At 39.9% G+C, this 20,509-nt stretch overlaps 1 protein-coding gene across 1 annotated transcript in view; it reads left to right on the plus strand.

The window, feature by feature from the left end:
- The first annotated feature begins 2,256 nt into the window (after positions 1 to 2,256).
- Positions 2,257 to 20,509, plus strand: part of LOC139952905 (bone morphogenetic protein 1 homolog) — a 46,502-nt gene continuing 28,249 nt past the window's right edge. The window contains exons 1-2 of the mRNA XM_071952197.1: positions 2,257 to 3,718; positions 12,626 to 12,880. Coding sequence (XP_071808298.1) covers positions 3,466 to 3,718; positions 12,626 to 12,880 — 508 coding nt within the window. The 5' untranslated portion in view covers positions 2,257 to 3,465. The remainder of the gene's footprint in view (positions 3,719 to 12,625; positions 12,881 to 20,509) is intronic.

A 20,509-nucleotide genomic window follows, 5' to 3' on the forward strand; every position in this document is an offset into this window, starting at 1 on the left:
ATACTCCGCGGGGGTTTGACGATTGAAGTACAATTTTTTTTAATTCAAAAGTATTTATTACCGGAGTAAAACCTTGTCATTATAATTTTATAAGCATAATGTTATTTCAGACACGTCTCGACACCTTTGGTAATAACATTGTCAAAGACCAGTCTTCTCTTGGTGTATCTCAACATTAGGCCTGTGCATAAAAAATGTTAAGTAGGCCTAAGGCAACGATTACCATTATAACTATCAACAGCTCTCCATTGCTCGTTTTTAAAGGGAAGGTACAAGTTTGGTAATTACCCAAAACAAAATATTAACTTAAACACTGACTTGTAACGAGCATTGGAGAGCTGTTGATAGCATAATAAAACATTGTGGGAAACGGCTCACTCTGAAGAAGCATAGATTTTGAGAAAGAGGTAATACAAAACTCTAGCCAGAAGTCTTTTATTCCTATCTGAAAGCAGACAAATTATTCCAACAAGGGTGTTTTTCTCTTATCATTTTCTCACAACTTCGATGACCAATTTAGCTCAAAATTTTTCACAGGCTTGTTATTATTATGTTGGGATACACCAAGTGAGAATACTGGTCTTTGACAATAACAAAACGTTACTTTCCCTTTAACAAGTAAGCCTAATTAGTTTATATACTTACCAAAGTGTCCAAAATTTATGGTAGTAAAAACGTAGTCCTACGTGATAGAGGTGAGGCAAAACACCTTTGGATAGTTGCCTATTGAGAACAATTTCACTTCGAAGTAGGCCATAATATCACTTTTATCCACACAAAATGTGAATAATTATGTGTATTCCAACAGGGATTTTTCTTCCAGCGTAACCATTCGCTCGACATCAAGTTCGGCGATTATTCCCAGGAAGCCGCGACCACCCTTTGAACTGTTCACGACTCGTTAACTTTATTGTACAAATTATTTAAGCTACATACTATAACAATTACGTTGGTGTTATTAAAACACCATACGATTCTCTCGTCGGTAAAAGTGAACATTCAGTACAATACCCAAGTTTTTACAGTGTACAGTTCCGGAGCTGTGGGCCAGAGTTTGACGAGTCAGTCACGGGAAACTTCGCCAACATTATGATGAGTAGGCCCATCTGACCATGACATGCCTAAAATAATGAACTTTTCCAGTGACTAATGAGAAAGAAATAATCTTCCTTGCTTTCTCCATGATTATCATTGAGGAAGAAAGAAAGATTAGTTCTTTATAATCATGTTGACCAACACGTACATCTTGCGATTGGCTCGATCTTGTGCACAACGAAGGAGGACTGGACCGAGCATCGCGCGGAGCCGAGTATTATGAGCAGCGCCCTCTCTGGTCAAGATCGAGGTAATCTTCAGCATAGTAGCGAATGAGCATAAGCCGTAGGCCTATCCCGACTAGGCTGCTATAGCTACGGCTGCGACTGTTGCTAGGGACATCCTATAGTTCAACGCATTCTGGGCGGAGAGATCTAGCCGTTAGCCGTAGCTGTAATGTTTTCCTTTCTCACTCAAGGATTGAACCTGAACCGTAATTTGGTCGTTGAGTAAAGACAACTTTTTTAAAGGTAGACATCACTGATTGTTTAGGGATTCGGGTACTTTTTCATAATGTCCACAGATTTACATTAAACTTACAGGGTTTGAAGATAATGATAGTGGAAAGCTTCCCTTCAAATATTACTAACTAAGGTTGTGTAGTTTTTGAGAAATGAGTAAAAGAAGTCACAAAATAGTTTTGGTCTCATATAATGAGACCAAAACTATTTTAGCATGTAAAATCCCCTTAACCAGTTATGATATTATACCAAAACCATAGCATAACTGGTTAATACGTTTTTACATGCTAAAACTGAGACGATTTTTTTTTAACTTTTAGTCATTAATTCTCAAAAACTACAGCACCTCAGTAAGTAAAATTTCAAGGGAAGCTTTCTAGGCTAATCTTCAAACTGTGTAAGTTTAATGTATATCTGTGGACATTGTGTTTTTTGTTAGGAAAAAGTACATATACCCTTAAATGAGAAGATACTTCCATTAGCTATAAATTTGCATTTTGAGTACAAAGAAATACCATGGAGGAATAACAATCGCAACACAAGAAAGACTGCCACTGGAACCAAGCTTACCCACGTCTCGACAATCACCGCACGCACACATCGCGTCAAAAATAAGCGATCGACCTAGGGCAAGTCTAACTAAGAGTTTCCGAGTTTTTTGGCCTTGCTTCTCTTTCCCAGCTGTCAGTGCTAATCTAACGACAGCGTGTGCATAACCGGCAAGCAGCCGGATAACCTACGTAAGCAAAGTAGTTTCCACAAACCACACACATCCACCACTGGGACCCCAGCTAGCAACATACCTAGCACTCCGTGTTGCTATCAAGTTGACATTCAGTTCTCAAAGCTTTGTGAATGCGGAGTGCTGCTGGCAGCTAGAGTAGAATGCATGTCTGACTGTACAGGTTGTACCGAACAAATCCTGCAATCTTCGGCGGCTCTGTGTTCCACAAACCCTGCCACCAAGCTCCTCTTAACGGATTCATAGTTTGTTTCCTCGTCGGATCTTTTTCAAGTTCGCACCAGCTTCCGTCTTCTTTCGTTAAAAAAAAAAAAAAAACAGCGCTTTGGACAAATTTTTCTTCAACTACAGACAACTGAATCGGATTATAATTAATAACTCTTGTTCCTGCTCTGTGAAAAGACTTGCTGTTGTTGGATTGATGTGTATAAAGGAAGAGTGACACTCGTCACGAAGGAAGGTGTTAATCCGCAATTAAGCCTCAACAGAGAACTGACTTTAGCATACAAAAGATTGTGTTGCTGACGCTACGCGCTGACTTCACCACGCCTAGATCTCTAGCACCCCTTCTGCACAGAAGACTAAAGGTTCTGTGTACAAAGTTTCAGGTGCCTGGAGATTCTCTTTGCGTTAAATACTCAACACGAAGGCTTAAATCCCAGTCAAGTGGGTATAGACTTCTAGCCTATACATAGCTCGTGCTTTGGTTAGTTCGCTGATACTGATAGAGTATGGACTTCGCCATGCCACCACAAGCACCCAATGCGTGCTAGATGTTGGTTACGATACACAGGAACTACACTATTCTCGCCACACAACCTTGCAACGTTGAAAGTTCATCAGTTCAGCACCCCTCAACGCGTGCGGCATCCCGCTAATGTTTTGAATACCGTGTTTCCAACAAACTAGTCAGCTGTTCCGATAAGCGAGTAACAAGATATAAACACCTTGCATTCCGCGAGTGCATCGTAAAACTTCCAGCAGCAGTACACGGGGCGATTTCTTGTCGAGCGAGGAACCCACCACGTCAGGTCGGCTAACACCAACAAATTTTACGGGCTAAGTATAACAACCCTGTACACGGTCAACTTCATCGTAGACTTAAAAGATCTTTCTTGGAGCGAGTGACTTGTATCCTCTCTCATCACATCCATCCGCTCGTTGAAGATGGTGAAACAACAAATCTTAACCCAGTATCTTTATCGGACGTTTTTCGTTACCTTTCTTGGGCTGTGCTTGCTTCATGTTCGGTCGAGCGATGCACACGACTCCACGGATGATAAGGTAAAGTTAACTCGGCACCATCACCCCAAGGAGGTTGACGAAGAAGGCAACAAAGGAGGACACCAGGGAGATGGGAAGACGTTCTACTGGGAGTCCAGTTTTAAAGACGAGGATTTTGCAGATCCATGTAAAGCGGGTGAGGGATGAGCTTGTGTTTTCGTGTTTTTGTTTGTTTACTAATTCTCGCTAAACTGTTGTTGCACCAGCTTGTTTTTCGATCAAGCCAGAGGGCTTGAACTTGGTTTGATGGTTGTTGGGGGGAAATAAGTCTGACCCCATTTTGATGGAATGGGGCATGGATGTCAGTAGTTTATTGCTATTCCACAAGGGGAACTACAAATAATTATTATCAATAATTAAAAAAAAAAAAAAAAAAAAAAAAACTCTGCTGCCAGGGTCGAAACTATTTGTTACACTCAATAAATACAAAATTACTTTCACGAATAGGAAAACAACCGTTACTTTACCTTTTGGTCCGTTGCCTGTTCCCATCAAACATGTAAATGGCGTCACAACCAGAACGGGTTCGGGCGGGGAGGAGGGGGTGGGGTCAATGTAATGTGTTTGTGACAATTGAATTAGTCTTGAAGTTTTTGATTTTATAATAATATTATTTACATGTGTCAACGGGAAAAATTGCTTGCTTTGAATTTAGGCAGAAATGAAATCGGTCAAAAGTATGCATGGGAAATTAATAGGACACGTGGGTGTTCAATCTACTGCAATGATTGTGTTTTAAATCCATATCCCATAATGATTATGGTTTTGGTGAATTCGGTTTTGGTTGGTTAAAACCTAAGGAAATGGATAACCTTGTTCTGACCACGCAGGCATGAAATCGGTCAAGTGCATCACATTAAAATATTAAGGATATTGAAGAACACCCACACGTCATGCGGTGTTGAATGTGCTATGTTCAAAATCCATATTGCTTAATGGTTTTGGTGGATTCGGTGTTGGTTTGTAAAACCATGGAGGTAGGTAAAACCCGGGAAATGGCTAGCCTTGTTTTCTGCTACTACACGCAGATATTAAATGGGTCAAGTGCACATAAATTATGATATTGAAGAACACCCTCGTGGTTGGTGTTCAACGTGATGTGTTTCCACACCCCATCCAGACATGGTTATGGTTTAGTTGAATTCTTTTTTTTAGTTTGTAAAACCAGGGGTGGACTTCACAAAGGTAGTCCTAACTTAGGACTAGTCCTAGGCAATGCTAAGAGATAGGACTGGTCCTAAGTTAGGACCAGTAACTCATCCTAACTTAGGACTGGTCCTATCTCTTAGCATTGCCTAGGACTAGTCCTAAGTTAGGACTACCTTTGTGAAATACACCCCTGACCAGAAACCTCCCCATGAGGGGCCGATTGCATCGCATGACAAAATTGTCAGTATTACCACAGCGATTTGTATTGTGACATCATTACTTAGCAACTATACGATTGATTTGCAGTTAAGATCGACCTTGGCTCTTTGTGAAAACGGCCCCAGGGCCCACTTTCACTAAGCCCATAAGCACACAAAACTTGCTAATCACAGTTAGTATTGCTAAACAGAACCAGGTTACCAGCCAAAATTACACTAAGTTTACAATGTTGTGACTGGTGCCCCACTCGGTTTTTGCTTAGCAAAGAAAACTATCAATCAGTATTTTCTGCTCAACAGCTTTTTGGGCCCTGAGCAACATCATGCTAATTCCAAAAATATCAAAAGTTACGCCTTGCCCACTTTTTAGAGACAGTAAGAAGCAATAATATTATATGAAAACAACAACCGACTCGGATTAAGTTTGAATTCGTTCATATAAGTATTTTGTAAACATTTTTTTTGTTTTAAACATACATATCCTTCTGTGCAGTGAACAACTTCTGCCATAACAAAACACAGCATAATACTTGATACAAAACCTCTTACAATCATAACACTTGACACAAAATTTTCTCACCATAACACAACACAGAGAATAGCATTACCAATGAACATTTTTAGCAGCCGCAGTACTCCAACAAGATCTTAGCGTGCATACAAGATTAAAAAAAATTAACACCAAAAGTGAGTCTTATAAAGAGCTTGACGAAAAGAGAAAAACGACAGATTCCCTAAGGCCAAGACAAAAAAATTGATCGTCCGGGTTTCTTAAAAAAGAGGAGGATAAGAGCCTTTTTATTGTTTATATTGTAATTCTTTCAAATGTGGCCGCCAAGCATTTTAATTAAAAATGGCCATCAATTCTGCAGTTTAAAGTCATAAAGTTGTTAAGCGGGAAATACTGCTTAGCAATCTTTGCTAAGCAATTAACGAGTGGGGCACCAGGGGTCGATTTCAGAGAGTTAGGACTCGTCTTATCTCGAGTTAGGACGAGTAACTCGTTCTAACTTAGGATTAATCTTAAGGTCTGCATGCTACAGTTCAGGGTTGCTTGGGACTCGTCCTACGTCCTAAGATTAGTCTTAAGTTAGGCAGGAAGAGTTTTGTGAAATCAACGGCTGTTGCAACAGTGTAAATTTTATGGAACTTTGGCCGGTAACCAGTTTTTGTTAAGCAAATTGTCTGTGCCACGTTTTTATGAAATTGCGTCCTGGTCCCGAGCTCGGGTTTCCATAATTGCATAAATCTCGAACCAGGTATGGGGTGGACACTTTGTTTGCATAGCTGTACAATGTAAGCCAATAACTCCATAATCTATCCTAATTTATGATATCAGTAAATATTGTTGTGAATGTGGAGCTGTCATTTGGCTTGTATATCAAGTCAAAAAATGTAAAACATATACACACAGGGTGTTAATTTACAACCCGGTGTGTCGTGATTGAATGTCAAAGGGCCGTCAATGTCAGTCACCCGGGGTCAGGGGGGTGTTGTACATGTTGATGTTTGACCATGTTGAACTTATGACAATTTTTGGCTGTATAAACCTCAAAATGATTGTTAGCACAAAACTGGCTTTCGAGGACGTCCCTCAATATACCGGCTCTCGATGACCTTTTTGTTAAAGGCAGTGGACAAAGTATTGGCAGTATTGGTAATTGTCAAAGACTAGCCTTCACAGTTGGTGTATCTCAACATATGCATAAAATAACTAACCTGTGAAAATAACATCTTCCCAACCATGCATTTCACTTTCATAGGCCAATTCGCCTGACCCAAGGCAATGTGTCCCTTTAAGAGGTTTTCGAGTCTACCTGCACTGAGCCTGCAGCCAAATACAAAAAGTAGCTAAAAGTAAAATAAGTTTCTTCCGCACAAAATGCATTTATTAAAGTGATTTGAGCACGGGTGGTGTCTGCTTCAGGGCTTGACACCAAGGTCAATGGGAACTCTGTCAATGATTTCCGGTATAGGTAGCGGGGCCTTCGGTGACCTCATACGCCGTGATACCGTGACTTTTGACGGCATCGTCTCATCAGTCAACCGAGTATAGAGGGTCCAGGGCCGCGGAGAAAGGCCGCCAGTAAAAATTTACTGTCAGAGAATATTTTTTGCTTATGTCAACAGCGTTTTGTTCTTCTCTACACAGAAGTTGAAACATGACCCAAACCTCTGAACTTCTTGAAAGAAAACTTGCCTGTAAACTTGTAGTAACTCCTATTAAGCTATTTCTGTGACGTCACTTTATTATGAAAGTACACCCGATACGAATCTACACCCATATTCTTTGCGAATCTACACTTAACTGTAACTTAGCTGTAGTTTCGTGAACAGAATGGTGTCACTTTATCTCCTCGTGTTGCCCGTATTTCAATGTCAGTAGGCATAAATTATTGCTAACGCAAAAGAAAAATAGTAATTGTTCCTGTTTTATTTTATAATTGCCGTGCATAATATGCCTATGACTTTTCCCCGTATAGCCTACCGGTCAGTCCCTGGGAGAGAGAATTTGTCAGGAAATCCACCTCCATAGTTGTAGATTGAGCTGTAGGCCTACGCCGTTATCTGCACCAGCAATCATGAACGAGTCAAGGACGAAAACACATAGGTCTATAAACCCACCATCCATGTATGCATTGTACATGTACAACTAGATGGTTAATTGTCAACGACCAGTCTTTTCACTTAGTGTGTCTCAATATTATGCACGAAATAACAAACCTGTGAAAATTTGAGCTCAATCGGTCGTCGAAGTTGCGAGCATGATAGAAAAAACACCCTGGTCACACGATGTTGTGTGCTTTCAGATGCTTGGTTTCGAGACCTCATCATTCTAAATCTGAGGTCTCTAAATCAAATTCGTGGAAAATTACTTCTTTCTCGAAAACTACGTTACTTCAAAGGGAGCCGTTTCTCACAATGTTTTATACTATCAACCTCTCCCCATTACTCGTTACAAAGTAAGATTTCTTGATAATAATTATTTTGAGTAATTACCAATAGTGTCCACTGCCTTTAAAGGAACTGACTTGGTGTATCCCAACATAGGTCATCGAAGTTGAAGGAGAATAACTAAAGAAAAACACCCTTGGTGCACAAGTTTGTGTGCTTTCAGATGCTAAATAACTTCAGGACTGAAGTTTTTAGTCTTTCGAAACCATTGAGACGGGGACAGTTGTCAAACTTAGCTTGCGTAAAAAAAATTTTTTTTAAACAATTAAAAACTTGATTATCTAATTAAGAATGATTACGTAACCACATTTGGGATTTCAAACGCGGCAGTCGCGGCAATTTATCTCCTCGGTTGACATGAAGCTTTGATTGTTTGTTAATGAGTTACTGTCTGTCGTTAGTTTAATTAACAATGTTCAGCAGACAGCAACTATACAGCTAAAAACCTGTTAATTGACTCTATACGTCTGGTGCTAAATGCCCACAGCGTCTATAGTGCCCACATTTGACCCTTTGTGGTTAATTAGTAAGTAATTAGTAAGATGGCGGAAGATAATGTGGAGACAGATTAAGAAATGATTGAATTCAGTAGAAGAAAAGATGCGTGTCATTGGGGAGTGCAGCTGTGGAGACTTCCCCAGATGGTATCCTCAAATTGCTTTCCCCTTATTGACGTCATACCAATTAGGCCCATGGCAAGTCTGAGTTTACCCAAACACACCATGGGAATGTGACAATCTGTAATGATGTATCTACAATCGAACACCCACGAGCCAAACTATGGGTATGTTCAGACAGCGTGCTAACTTAGACCCGAACCGGTCTAACTTTTACGAGCAGCGGGGGGTGGTCGTAAAAATAAAAACCCATTGCGTTCAGACAGCACAGAGTTAAACCCGATCCGGTTTATCTTCGGTTTTAAGAGGTCAAAGCAGACGCGACCCGTTGCTCTAACATCCGGTTTTGTTCATCAGATTCACGCACCGAGTATGCCGAGATACTGAGTGTCCCATGCCCTGGATGATCAGACAGGGCATAATTATTGGATACAAATGGCTCAATCGAACGCGGTAACAGTTTTACCGTTAGGAGGATATGGGCACTTAAAACAAACATGAACACGACTCGAAATTATTTTTTTAAACAAACAAAATATTGATACAAACCGCCGAGAAAACTCACCAAAATATTGTCCATATTCCATGAAACAGAACACGTTTCATTTTTGTGTTTTGTTTTATACCACTGTTTCCGATTTAATAAATACTTTTAGTTTGTACTTCAATCGATTGGAAGTTGCGATCTCTCAAAAGCTGGTGCCGCGATTTTTATTCTGATTCGTTCATAAACACAACTACACACGTGCAAGTTACGTAAATACATGTACTTTGCAGTATTTTCCCAACTTCCCAACAACGTGGTGATATTGCTGGCGTAGGGAATTTCCCCTACACACAGCCTCGCGCCCACTGCAGTTCATTCTCCAAGATTGAAAGTAATAGAAAGGCACATCCACGGGATCGGTGATGGATAACTATGGGATATCAGAGAGTGATCACTATGGGATGGCAGCGCTGTACATGTGAGAAGCATTACAAAAATGCTTCTTCGCTGCGCTCGTAGTATACGCATGAAAAGCAGTTTCAATTTATTGTAGGACACTCAACAAAAAAAGCTTGGAAAATATAATTTTGTTTCAGAATTTAATAAATCATGGGCGTGGGCCTGTGTTAAACTGCATACACCGATCGAGAGGGTTTCGCCAACTCGGTAAGCGGCAAGAAAGTAATATAAATACTCGGTGCTTTTCAGCATCAGAGGCAACAGAAACCGTATACAAATACTCCGGGTCCCGGGCGTGTGCATTGAACCACACAATGGGTCGTCCGTTGTGAGTTAAAACCGGATGTCATTCTGTCCACACGCAGTGTTAAAAGATAAACCCGAACCGGTTTAGACTTAGACCGCCTCGCTGGACGGTTTAAGTTTTGGGGTTTAAACCCGATCCGGTCTAACTTTATTTGCGTTCACACGCACAAAAGTTGAACCCGAACCGGTCTAAGTGGACTTAGACCAACTTTAGTACGGCGTGTGAACGACCTCTATCTTCCAATCTACCCTTCGTTCATTGCGCTCGTTAGTGGTCTTAAAAACAAAATGGCCGACCAACCGTAGTCACTACACATACCCAAGGAATGCATCCACCATGAAACATGTACCCTGACGATCTCCAATGATGTATACTTAAATCAAACATCCATGAGCCAGACTATTATCTCCCAGACTAACCTTTGACCCTTGCGCATTTTGTATGGCCGCAAAACAAAATGGCCACCGAAGTCACAATTTACCAGAAGAGCCATCTGCTGCAGCTGTATACCGAAACTCGAATTTGTTTACTGGAATTCTTGAACTTGATCAGTGAAGATTATCGCTCTATTTTTAACTTTTAAACCCACATGACCTTGTCTGGATTTGTAAAAAGGAAGAAGCTCTTGACCTTCAAATCTCATAAATTTATTAGTGTCTCAACATGAGGCTAAATTCCTTGCATTGGTTTCACTGGAGATGAATGCTTTCATACAAAACCCCAAAACCCAACCTCGTTCCCAGGGGTGATCGATCTCACCGCGCCATTTTTTCCCAGCATGCCTTGCTCGATCATAACGAGACGAGAGGTATCGATACGGCGCGCTGCCCATGGTAGCGAGGCTGCCCAAAACCATGCATGAAGTCGGTGTAGTATTCGGAACATTTCTACTACCATAATTTTACGCACACACAAACTGCCTGGTTTTATAGGTTTTCCTTCCTCCACTCCCCGAAAGTTTATGCTTTCACTTCATGCAGTCCTCTTAAAAAAACAAAAACATACGAGATTTGTTTCTCGTGCAAGCATATTGTGTTCGTGCTTACTGTAGCAGAAAAATGTGCTAGGTTGCAAAATGGGAACCAGACTATTTTGTTCTTCTAGCCTCCGGGAGGTTTGGTAACATTGATACCAATGGGAGAAAGTCAATATGGCCGAACCACGATAAAGGTCTATTGCACAGGTTATCAAGAAATTTAGGCGGCCATATTGCGTGTTCACGTCACCTTGGATCTGTATTGTGACGTCATTTATTAGTGTGTAGTAATAGTGAGAAGTTCTATCAAATTGGATCCCTGTTCTCTTGTGAAGAAAAAAAAGGAATATTGCAAGTTGTTCGTAACAATGTCTTGTAAACTGAGTGTGTCCAACGTCAGTATTTTTAGAACTGCCTGTTTGTTTTTGTTCGTTTGTTTGGGTGTTTTGACACAACATTAATCTTGTTTGTTTAATGTCTGTTCTTACCTGGCGGTCCTTGACACCCCAAGCAACCCCCCCCCCCCCCTCAAAAAAGAACCCCCCCCCAAAAAAAAAAAAAGACCCGCAAGAAAACGCCAGCTGATTCCCCAGTGTGCTGTGTGATGAATTCATATCTCATTATTTTGAAAATAGAAATCATCTTTTGTCGATATATGGAGAATTGATGTACCATTTATAGGGTTCAACCACGGTTCAACATCCACGGGTATAGCATGCAGGGAACGATTTCATCGAGCATTTTTTCATAGCGAATTTTTTCGACTGAAGCAATGGTAACAAATTATAGTTTTTGAATAGAAACTGACACATTTTGCATAGCATTTTGCTCTGCTATACGAGGGAAATCGTTCACCGATGGGGTCTTTATTTTATGCAAGGTTTTCCTATACGCTGTTTTGGTGGCACGGCTACCATTGTTGGTGGTGGTATCGTTCAACGAGGCCAGACAGCCGGGGCAAGTTCACCAGTCACTTGGTCGGTAAAAAACCCTCTCACTGATCACCGTTTAACCCCACAAAGAACAACATTTACGGAACTAAGTTCACATCGGATCGACGAAAGGGGTCAAGGGTCAGTCACTATAAATCCATAAATCTCGTGTGAGTTCAGGCCGTCCGGGGTGTGAGCTGCGGTCACAACCGTGGCAGCAAGCAGCTCAGCAGGTTTTTTTGGCCTAAAAATTCATAAGCCATTTTGAGATATTATGGTGGACAAATGTAAGGTTGGGCAAGTGTGTATGCACCCTAACAAGGGTCGATTTCACAAAGAGTTATGACTAGTGCTAACTTATGACTAGTCCTAGGAGATATTAAAAAACTTAACGCTAGTCCTAAGTTAGGAAAAGTAACTTGTCTTAACTCGAGATGAGACTTGGTTTCGATATAAGGGCCTATGTTGAAGGGGACATCAAAGCCAAGACCTGGGTCGATTACACAAAGAGTTAGGACTAGTGCTAACTTATGACTAGTCCTAGGAGATATTAAAAAACTTAACGCTAGTCCTAAGTTAGGAAAAGTAACTTGTCTTAACTCGAGATGAGACTTGGTTTCGATATAAGGGCCTATGTTGAAGGGGACATCAAAGCCAAGACCTGGGGTCGATTTCACAAAGAGTTAGGACTAGTGCTAATTTAGGACTAGCTATAGGGTACATTAAAAACTTAAGGCTAGTACTAAGTTAGGAAAAGTAACTCGTCCTAACTCGAGATAAGACTACTCTTTTTGAAATCAACCCAGGGCAATGGAGACCATCTGTGGCCTCCGTTTGATGCCTGGCCTGCCCCCCGAGTGGTTCAATTTTATGACCATCTTTCCATTCGTGAACTTTTTTAATTGATTTTGTTTGCTAAATCTGTGCCTCTCTTTGCTTACAGACGGTTACCTTGGAGATATTGCGCTCACAGAAGATGACTACCGCCGGGAAGTCAACTTGTACAAACAACAAAGGCAAGAGAGTCGAGGAGAGAGGGCAAAGACTGGAAGAGCATTAGACAAACAGTTGGCAAGAGATGAGAAAATTGAAGCGCGGGAAAGACGGAGGCAAGCTAAATTGGAGAAGAAGGCATTGAAGGAGGAGAAGAGGAAAGCACGTAAACATCCGAATCTTCAAACCATTCAAATAATTGAAGGTAAGCCAATAAAATGAAATATGCTTAGAAACAAAATGTAGCTTAGCACAAAACAGTTATGCTTACCAGCTCACGTTTCATGTCACATCGTGCATAATTTGTGACTGGTATCCTGCTCTGTGCTTAAAATCAGCTCTATGTGAATGTTTTTGGGTCCTGCAAAACGCTAGGATTAATCCTATCTCGAGTTAGGACGAGTAACTCGTCCTAACTTATGACGGGTTCAATGCGTCCTAACGTCTACTCTGTTCTCAACCCAGTTTGCTCTTTAATCCAACCACAGGATACAGGTCCCTACGTCACCAAGAAATAGACCCTCACTTGACCTTGTTTCTAAGACGGATCTCGGAGTAGTCGTACTTTCACTGCACTAAATTATGAGCCCATAATGACTTTAAGCATAGAGCATTTCAAGAGGGAGGGACACAAACTGATGAGACTTTAAAGGAAATTTCTCGTTAGGCCCCCCCCCCCCTCTTGGTGGCATTGGACTTGGCATTTAGCTTTGGTAATTATTGGTGCACTTTGTGCCACGGATGTGCATTGCACTTTTCGCAAAAAAAAAGTACTGTGCCCAATTCCATAGAGTTGCTTAGCACAAAAAATTGCTTAGCGTGAAACTTCTTCCTTGATAAAAAAAGGCCTACCAACCAAATTTCCATTTGTTGCATATTGCTTGTTACATGGTGTTCAGCTGTTGTTTGCTTATCCTGAAAATCACGTGGAAATTTGGTTGGTAATCCTGTTTTTATGAAGGCAAAATTTTCATGCTAAGCAAATTTTGTACTTAGCAGCTCTATGAAATTGGGCCCTGGTCGAGTAGTCTTATCATAGAGTAAGGATCTTATGAACAAGCGCAAGGAGTAAACAGAAAGAAGAAACAAGTGTTATGCTTTACGGGATTTAGGGTATTCGTCCCATTGTCCCAGGTGGAAACCTTTGACACGTGTACAAGTTGGAACAAATTACGAATGAGGGATGTGCAAGTTAATTATTGTACTATTGGCAATTGTCAAAGACCAGTCTTCTCACTTAGTGTATCTCAACATATGCATAAAATATCAAACCTGTGAAAATTTGAGCTCAATTGGTCGTCAAAGTTGCGAGATAATAATGAAAGAAAAAACACACCTTGTCACACGAAGTTGTGTGCTTTCAGATGCTTTACTGAGGTCTCGAATTCAAGGCATTTGATAGCAGACAACTAGTGCGACAAGGGTGTTTTTTCTTCCATTATTCTCTCACAACTTCGACTACCAATATTGAGTTCAAATTTTCAACGGTTTGTGATTTTATGCATATGTTGAGATACACGAAGTGAGAAGACTGGTCTTTGACAATTTACCAAAGATGTCCAGTGCCTTTATAAGCCATGTTGTGATATAAGTTTTGTCAAGGGGCCGGGTTTGGTGGAGGTAAGGTTTAAGCTTACAACTGCTTACTCAGTAGCTTTTTCTACGAAATGGAAACCAGGTGACACCATTCAATCCACAATTAAAGTTACAGCGGGTGGTGTGAAATATAAAGGAAAGAAAATGTCCACATGTCGTTGGCCAACATTCCAAAGTGTGTGTGTCCCTCCCCCTGGGCCTGGGTGGTTCACGTATCAGCAGACAACTGATTGACATAAGTTAACATTCAAGAATCTTTTCGTTATGAGATAATCAGCAGAAATTAGACCGTAGCTAACGCAGCGGGTATGTGAACTTCTGAGCCAGTCAGCTGATCACAAGTTTCGTTTTTTGGAGTGCTGTAAAACAGTAACAGAAGCACACAGCGCTGTGTTGCAGTCCCTCTGTGGACATTCCTTTGTTACAATCCTATTGATTGTTCAACCATGGAGTCAACACTGTCAAAACATTGTGGACGTGTGTCAGTCTCTTTTGCTCGTAGGTCCACATTTCGTACATGTAGAGTTACAAGTGTTTTGCCAATAAATCAGCATTACGTCAAAAAAAAAAAAAAAAAAAAAAAAACTATCTGTGACACTACCTTTAAGTTCTTCTCCTGAGAGGTCAAAGGTCGGCACTCATCTAATAATGCCACGACAGACCCTTTTCTGTCGTAATGTCTGATTTGCCATGAATTTAAGCAAAGAGGAATTAAGTACACGACGTTACAGGTGTTTTGATGTAGTGAACCTGGGCCCAATTTCAGTAGAGTTGCTTAAGCACAAAAAGTCGTTAAGCACAACAAACTTTCACTTACACAGAATGATGTTACCAGTCGAACTACCATGTAGCATGTACAAGTTGTGAGTGGTATATCTGCTCATTTCTGCTTAGCAGACACTTTTCAAGCAATTTTTTTTCTGAAATTGGAACCTGATGGGTCGAGATTGAATCTGTCATATTTTGGTCACATACACCCCTAAAGTGATGGACTATTCCCCGTTGATGCAAGACACCTGCCGGTCATTTATCGTAAACGACGGCATGTTTGAAATAATTGCTGATGAGCTTAAAAAAAAAAAAACACGTAACAAAGTCGGCATTCCTAGCACTTTCCAAAAGTTTTTGAACTTTATTGAACGCTATTTTGGACTCGTGAAAGCATAATCTATTATAAATTAGGTTGTAATTAAAAACATAAATTGGACTTATTAGGTGAGTCAACGTGGATTGTCTACATACATGTACACATGTACATGTATAGACAGTTGTGTCTGTCTGGATCATTTTTCATTCAGTTATCCTTCGGGATTGATTTAGTGCAAGAGTTCTCCAAAAAAGTAATTTTATGAGGTATGTTTGCAATTTTCCAAGTCAACAACATTGGTGGAACAGGTGCAGAAACAGCTGGTGTCATTATGTAAACAAGTAATCAAACAAAGTACAAAAGCACACACAGAATAATATAATAAAACAACCCCCAAAACACACAAACTAGAACCACACTTTTTAACCTTGATTGTTAGACACTAAAGCGTTTACAAAGCCGTCTATGAAGATCTTTTTAACGGTGCAGCCATCTTGCATGTCTCCCATTGATATCAATGTTACCAAATCGAGGCTGGAGGAACAAAATAGTCTGGTTCCTAATTGCAAGATGATTATTAACATGCATTATTGTTATTCGAAACGAGGAACAGGACCAAGATGGAGTAGCTAGGGGGTGACAAATGGTCGCTACTCGAACTTGCCTAAATTGGACAGTCAAGACGCTTTAACAGAATCTAATTTAAATGCCTATGTCGTTCGTCCTTTTTTTATTGTCTTTATTTTGCAGTCGCTCTTGTACTTTACTAGCCGTTATCTGACCCCATGTTTATCATCAATGACTTTAGTCTAGCATCTAGGTTATGTATCTACCCCATTGGGAGTATACACACATACCTCCTTTAACTTTTAAGACGCAACTACTACCGTAGCAAACTCAAACGTCTTAAATGCACTGGAAACTATTGGTAATTACTCAAGATAATTGTAAGCATAAAAACTTACTTGGTAATGAGCAACGGAGAGCTGTTGGTAGTAAAAAACATATAGTGGGAAACGGCTCCCTCTGAAGTAACGCAGTTTTGAGAAAGAGGTCATTTCTCACTGAAATACTTGGATTAAATTCCGAGCTCTCGAATTCCAAGGCATCTGAAGTGAAAGTACTTGTTTCGACAAGGGTATTTTTTCTTCCATTTTTCTTTAGCAACTTCGACGACCAAGTGAGTCAAAAATTTCACAGGTTTGTTATTGTATGCATAATGTTGAGATACATAAAGTGAGAAGAGTGGTCTTTGACAATTACCAATTATAGTGTCCAGTGTCTTTGCACCATAGGCACTGTAAACTATTGGTACTCAAAATAATTAAAAGCATAACAAACTTACTTAGTAACGAGCAATAGAGAGCTTTTGAGAAAAAGTCATTTCTCACTAAAATATTTGAATTGAACTCTGAACTGAAAGCACACAACTTGTTCGACACGGGATAGTAACAATTGGGGTCACCCTATGTCCACAGCCTGTCACATTCGAGCATGTTATACCTCTGTACGGTTATACAAATTTGATAAGATAAACTGCAACCAATCTTGCTCTAGATAAAGCAAAATTCATTTGCAAACAAGAATGCTATCAATCAATCGAGGAATCAAGATAACAAACTGCAATTTCAAAAAGTTTAAATTCCTTGAAAGTGACACCACCACCAATTCTTAGTTTTGGTGTTTTGGAATTGTCTTTTTTTTTTATCCCGAGAAGTTATTTCTTGGACGAAGCCCCTTCAAAGTATGTGCTTAATGCAAACACGGGCAAGCAGAGTCATTTGCTTGTTTACAATGCTTGTAAATGCTTCAAAAGTACATACATTACTTGGGCATGTGTAACATACGTAAACAGACCATGTGTCAATCACAAGTTATCGCGCACTGTTTCTGGCCAGCCTGTGTAAACCCCAAATGGTTCATGCCTCGCCGGTTTCTGTTTAACGAAGGTTGACTTTATCACCGGAGTGGCAGGTGTTTAGTGCAGAGTTAATTGGCATGAATATAAGTTTGATTATGACGGGGAACAAGCCTTCTTTCTTACAACAGGTTACAATCTTCAATTATTACCCCCTTGGTTTTGTGATTGCAAGGATTTCTTTGTGAGGGGTTGAGATAAATGGTGCGTGAGATAAAGCTACATGGTTGGATGTAGAAAGCTTGTGCATGCCATTGAAGTGCAAGGCTTTTCTTGTCCGCTCACAAATTTGTTGACAGATTTTCCCCGAATTTATAAAACTTTATTATGTAGGCTATACTTAACACCAACTGAGTTCCTGGAACTTCTGGAATATGTAATAATGTTTTTACTTGACAGTTAAATGAAAGGTGTTTAAAGATGAGATAAAGGATGCATGCGGGATAAAGCTGCTACGTGTGCTAGGTAGAGAGAGATTGTACTTTGAGGAGAGGGGTGTACGCCCTATTCATTACAATGCGCTTTCTTGCCCTCTTTGAAGTCATTATACACTTTCGGAACAGAAAAAAATAAAAGTTCACAGATTTAAAAAATTACTTACAGGGTGTACAGAAGGTCATGGTGAAAGACTTCTCTCGAAATATTATTCCATGAAATACTGTACTTTTTGGGAAAACATTAAAACAATTATCAATTCTCGTTGTCGAGAATTACGGATTTATTTTAAACACATGTCATGACACGGCGAAACGTGCGAAAACAAGGGTGGGTTTTCCCTTTATTTTCTCCCGACTCCGATGACCGATGAGCCTAAACTTGCACAGGTTTGTTATTTTATATATAAGTTGGGATAGTGTGGGCCTTTGGACAACACTGTTTACCGAAAGTGTGCAATGGCTTTAACAAAATCTCAGAACTTATCGAACCTTGTTTGCCCAACGTTAATGAAGTACAAAATGAACATGACACCATTAATGTAGGCCTAATTGCTAAGCAAAAGAACCGGCATAGGACCAGTCACAAGTTATACCATGCAGGTACATATATCACATGCATTTTTTTTAATACCAAGATCAAATGTGTGGACTGGGTCAATTGTAAATCATTATTTGGTTCGAACAAAGCAAAAAAATACTAGATTAAACCATGGAGCTATATGGAGGAACCTCCATAATTAAACCATGGAGGTAGATTAAACCATAAAGTGCTATTCACACGACAGCAATTTAACTGGGGTCCCTTGCTTAATTTTAGGATTGTAAAATATAGCAATGTTTGAAAAGAGATTGCAAGAGAACTTGGACATCCTTTCAGACGAGGTACATTTTGAAAAACTATGCTACAGTTTAGCAAGGGACCCTTGCTAAATTGCTCTCATGTGAAAGGGGCTTTAGACGAGGCAGGCAGGTGTGATAATTCAAACACAATGAACATTATTTGTACAAGAACATTGTTGGTACACAACAACCCTATGGTATCTCAATGCACACACCACATCCTATAGGTAATGGCGTGTATAGTAGCTAACATCTTTCGCGATCCGATAGTAACAGAAAAGACACCTGCACTCGCTGACTGCAAGATGTCAAATCAGTCATCAAGTCATAAACTTGTTGTCAGAACAAACAGTTCACCTCTCAACAGGTGATGTAAACAATCTAAACTTAACACCTGGAGTAATTACAAACCCCATTTGGAGCTCTTTCATTGAACCCTAGACTTGCACTAGTCCTCGGTTGGGCTGGCTTACTCTGTGTGCAGCGTCAGTACGGATTTCCTCCCTCGACGGATGAACCAAAAGGAGTGATACCAAGGCCACTCGCAAGCACAACTGATACAATCTAAGGACATGGTTTACCTTTGGTAATATTGGCAAACCAGTACATGGATTCTCACTTGGTGTATCACAACATATGCATTAAATAACCAACCTTTAAAAAGCAGGGCTCAATTGGTTATCGAAGTTGCAAGAAAATAATGAGATTAAAACAAAAACACCCTTACGTATAGAATTGTATATGCCTGGTCAATAAGGTTTCATTCTCAGATTTAAATTTCTGGGTGAAAATTTACCTCTTTCTCTAAAACTATCTTTGCTGTTTCTAAAAGTGTTTCATAATCATTAGCTCTCCCGTGTTTTTTACCAAGTAAGTTTCAATTGTTTAGGCCTATACATGATGTTTATGCCACATGTGGTAGATAGCATAATCGTGTAAACTACACGCCACTTTGTGACTATTTTATGAGACAAAAAACACACTAATAGGAAAGTCTACAAGTGACATACTTTAATGTGAGTCTCCAGCAAATACGAACAAAATACGCTACTAGCTTCGTCTAGTTCCCTGTGTACATATGTTCTAAAGGATACCGATTGATATCAAACTCTTAAAGTGGACTGACTAAAACTGTACTTCCAGCCTCGTTTTGGTTACCATTGATTGTAATGGAAGAAATTAAGATGGCCAAACTACTTTAAGAGGAAAGGGAATCGGATGCATTTGGATTGGTATATAATTAAACAATAATGGTACCGCATTGTATATAATAAATCTTCGATTTAAGCTCATCGAAAATATGTTTGGACTTCCTTTATTTAAACACTCAAAGGAAGATTTGAAGCAACATCCATCTGTCTTACATTTCCATCTGTGAGATTCTTTGTCTACTTTACATTTCGCTTCCTACTTTACGCATAGCGATAAGAGGTTTAAAGGCAGTGGACACTATTGGTAATTAACTCAAAATAGCTATTAGCATAAAACCTTACTTGGTGACGAGTAATGGGGAGCTGTTGATAGTATAAAACATTGTGAGAAACGGCTCCCTCTGAAGTGACATAGTTTTCGAGATAAAAGTAATTTTCCACGAATTTGATTTCGAGACCTCAGATTTAGAGTTCGAGGTCTCGAAATCAACCATCTAAACGCACACAACTTCGTGTGATAAGGGTGTTTTTTCTTTCATTATTATCTCGCAACTTCGACGACCAATGTTGAGCTCAAATTTTCACAGGTTTGTTATTTTTTGCATATGTTGAGATACACCAAGTGAGAACACTGGTCTTTGACAATTACCAATAGTGTCCAGTGTCTTTAAACCGCACAATTTATTTGACTCCTGTATCATGCCTAAACAATAATTTCAAATTGTCCCTGTTTTTTTTTCGATGTGGGCGGTCTAACTACAACTTTTTAAAAATTAATTTCCCATCTGTGATTTCAAACAAGAGT

This window comes from Asterias amurensis, chromosome 21, assembly GCF_032118995.1.
Source record: "Asterias amurensis chromosome 21, ASM3211899v1".
NCBI classification, from domain to species: Eukaryota; Metazoa; Echinodermata; class Asteroidea; order Forcipulatida; family Asteriidae; genus Asterias; species Asterias amurensis.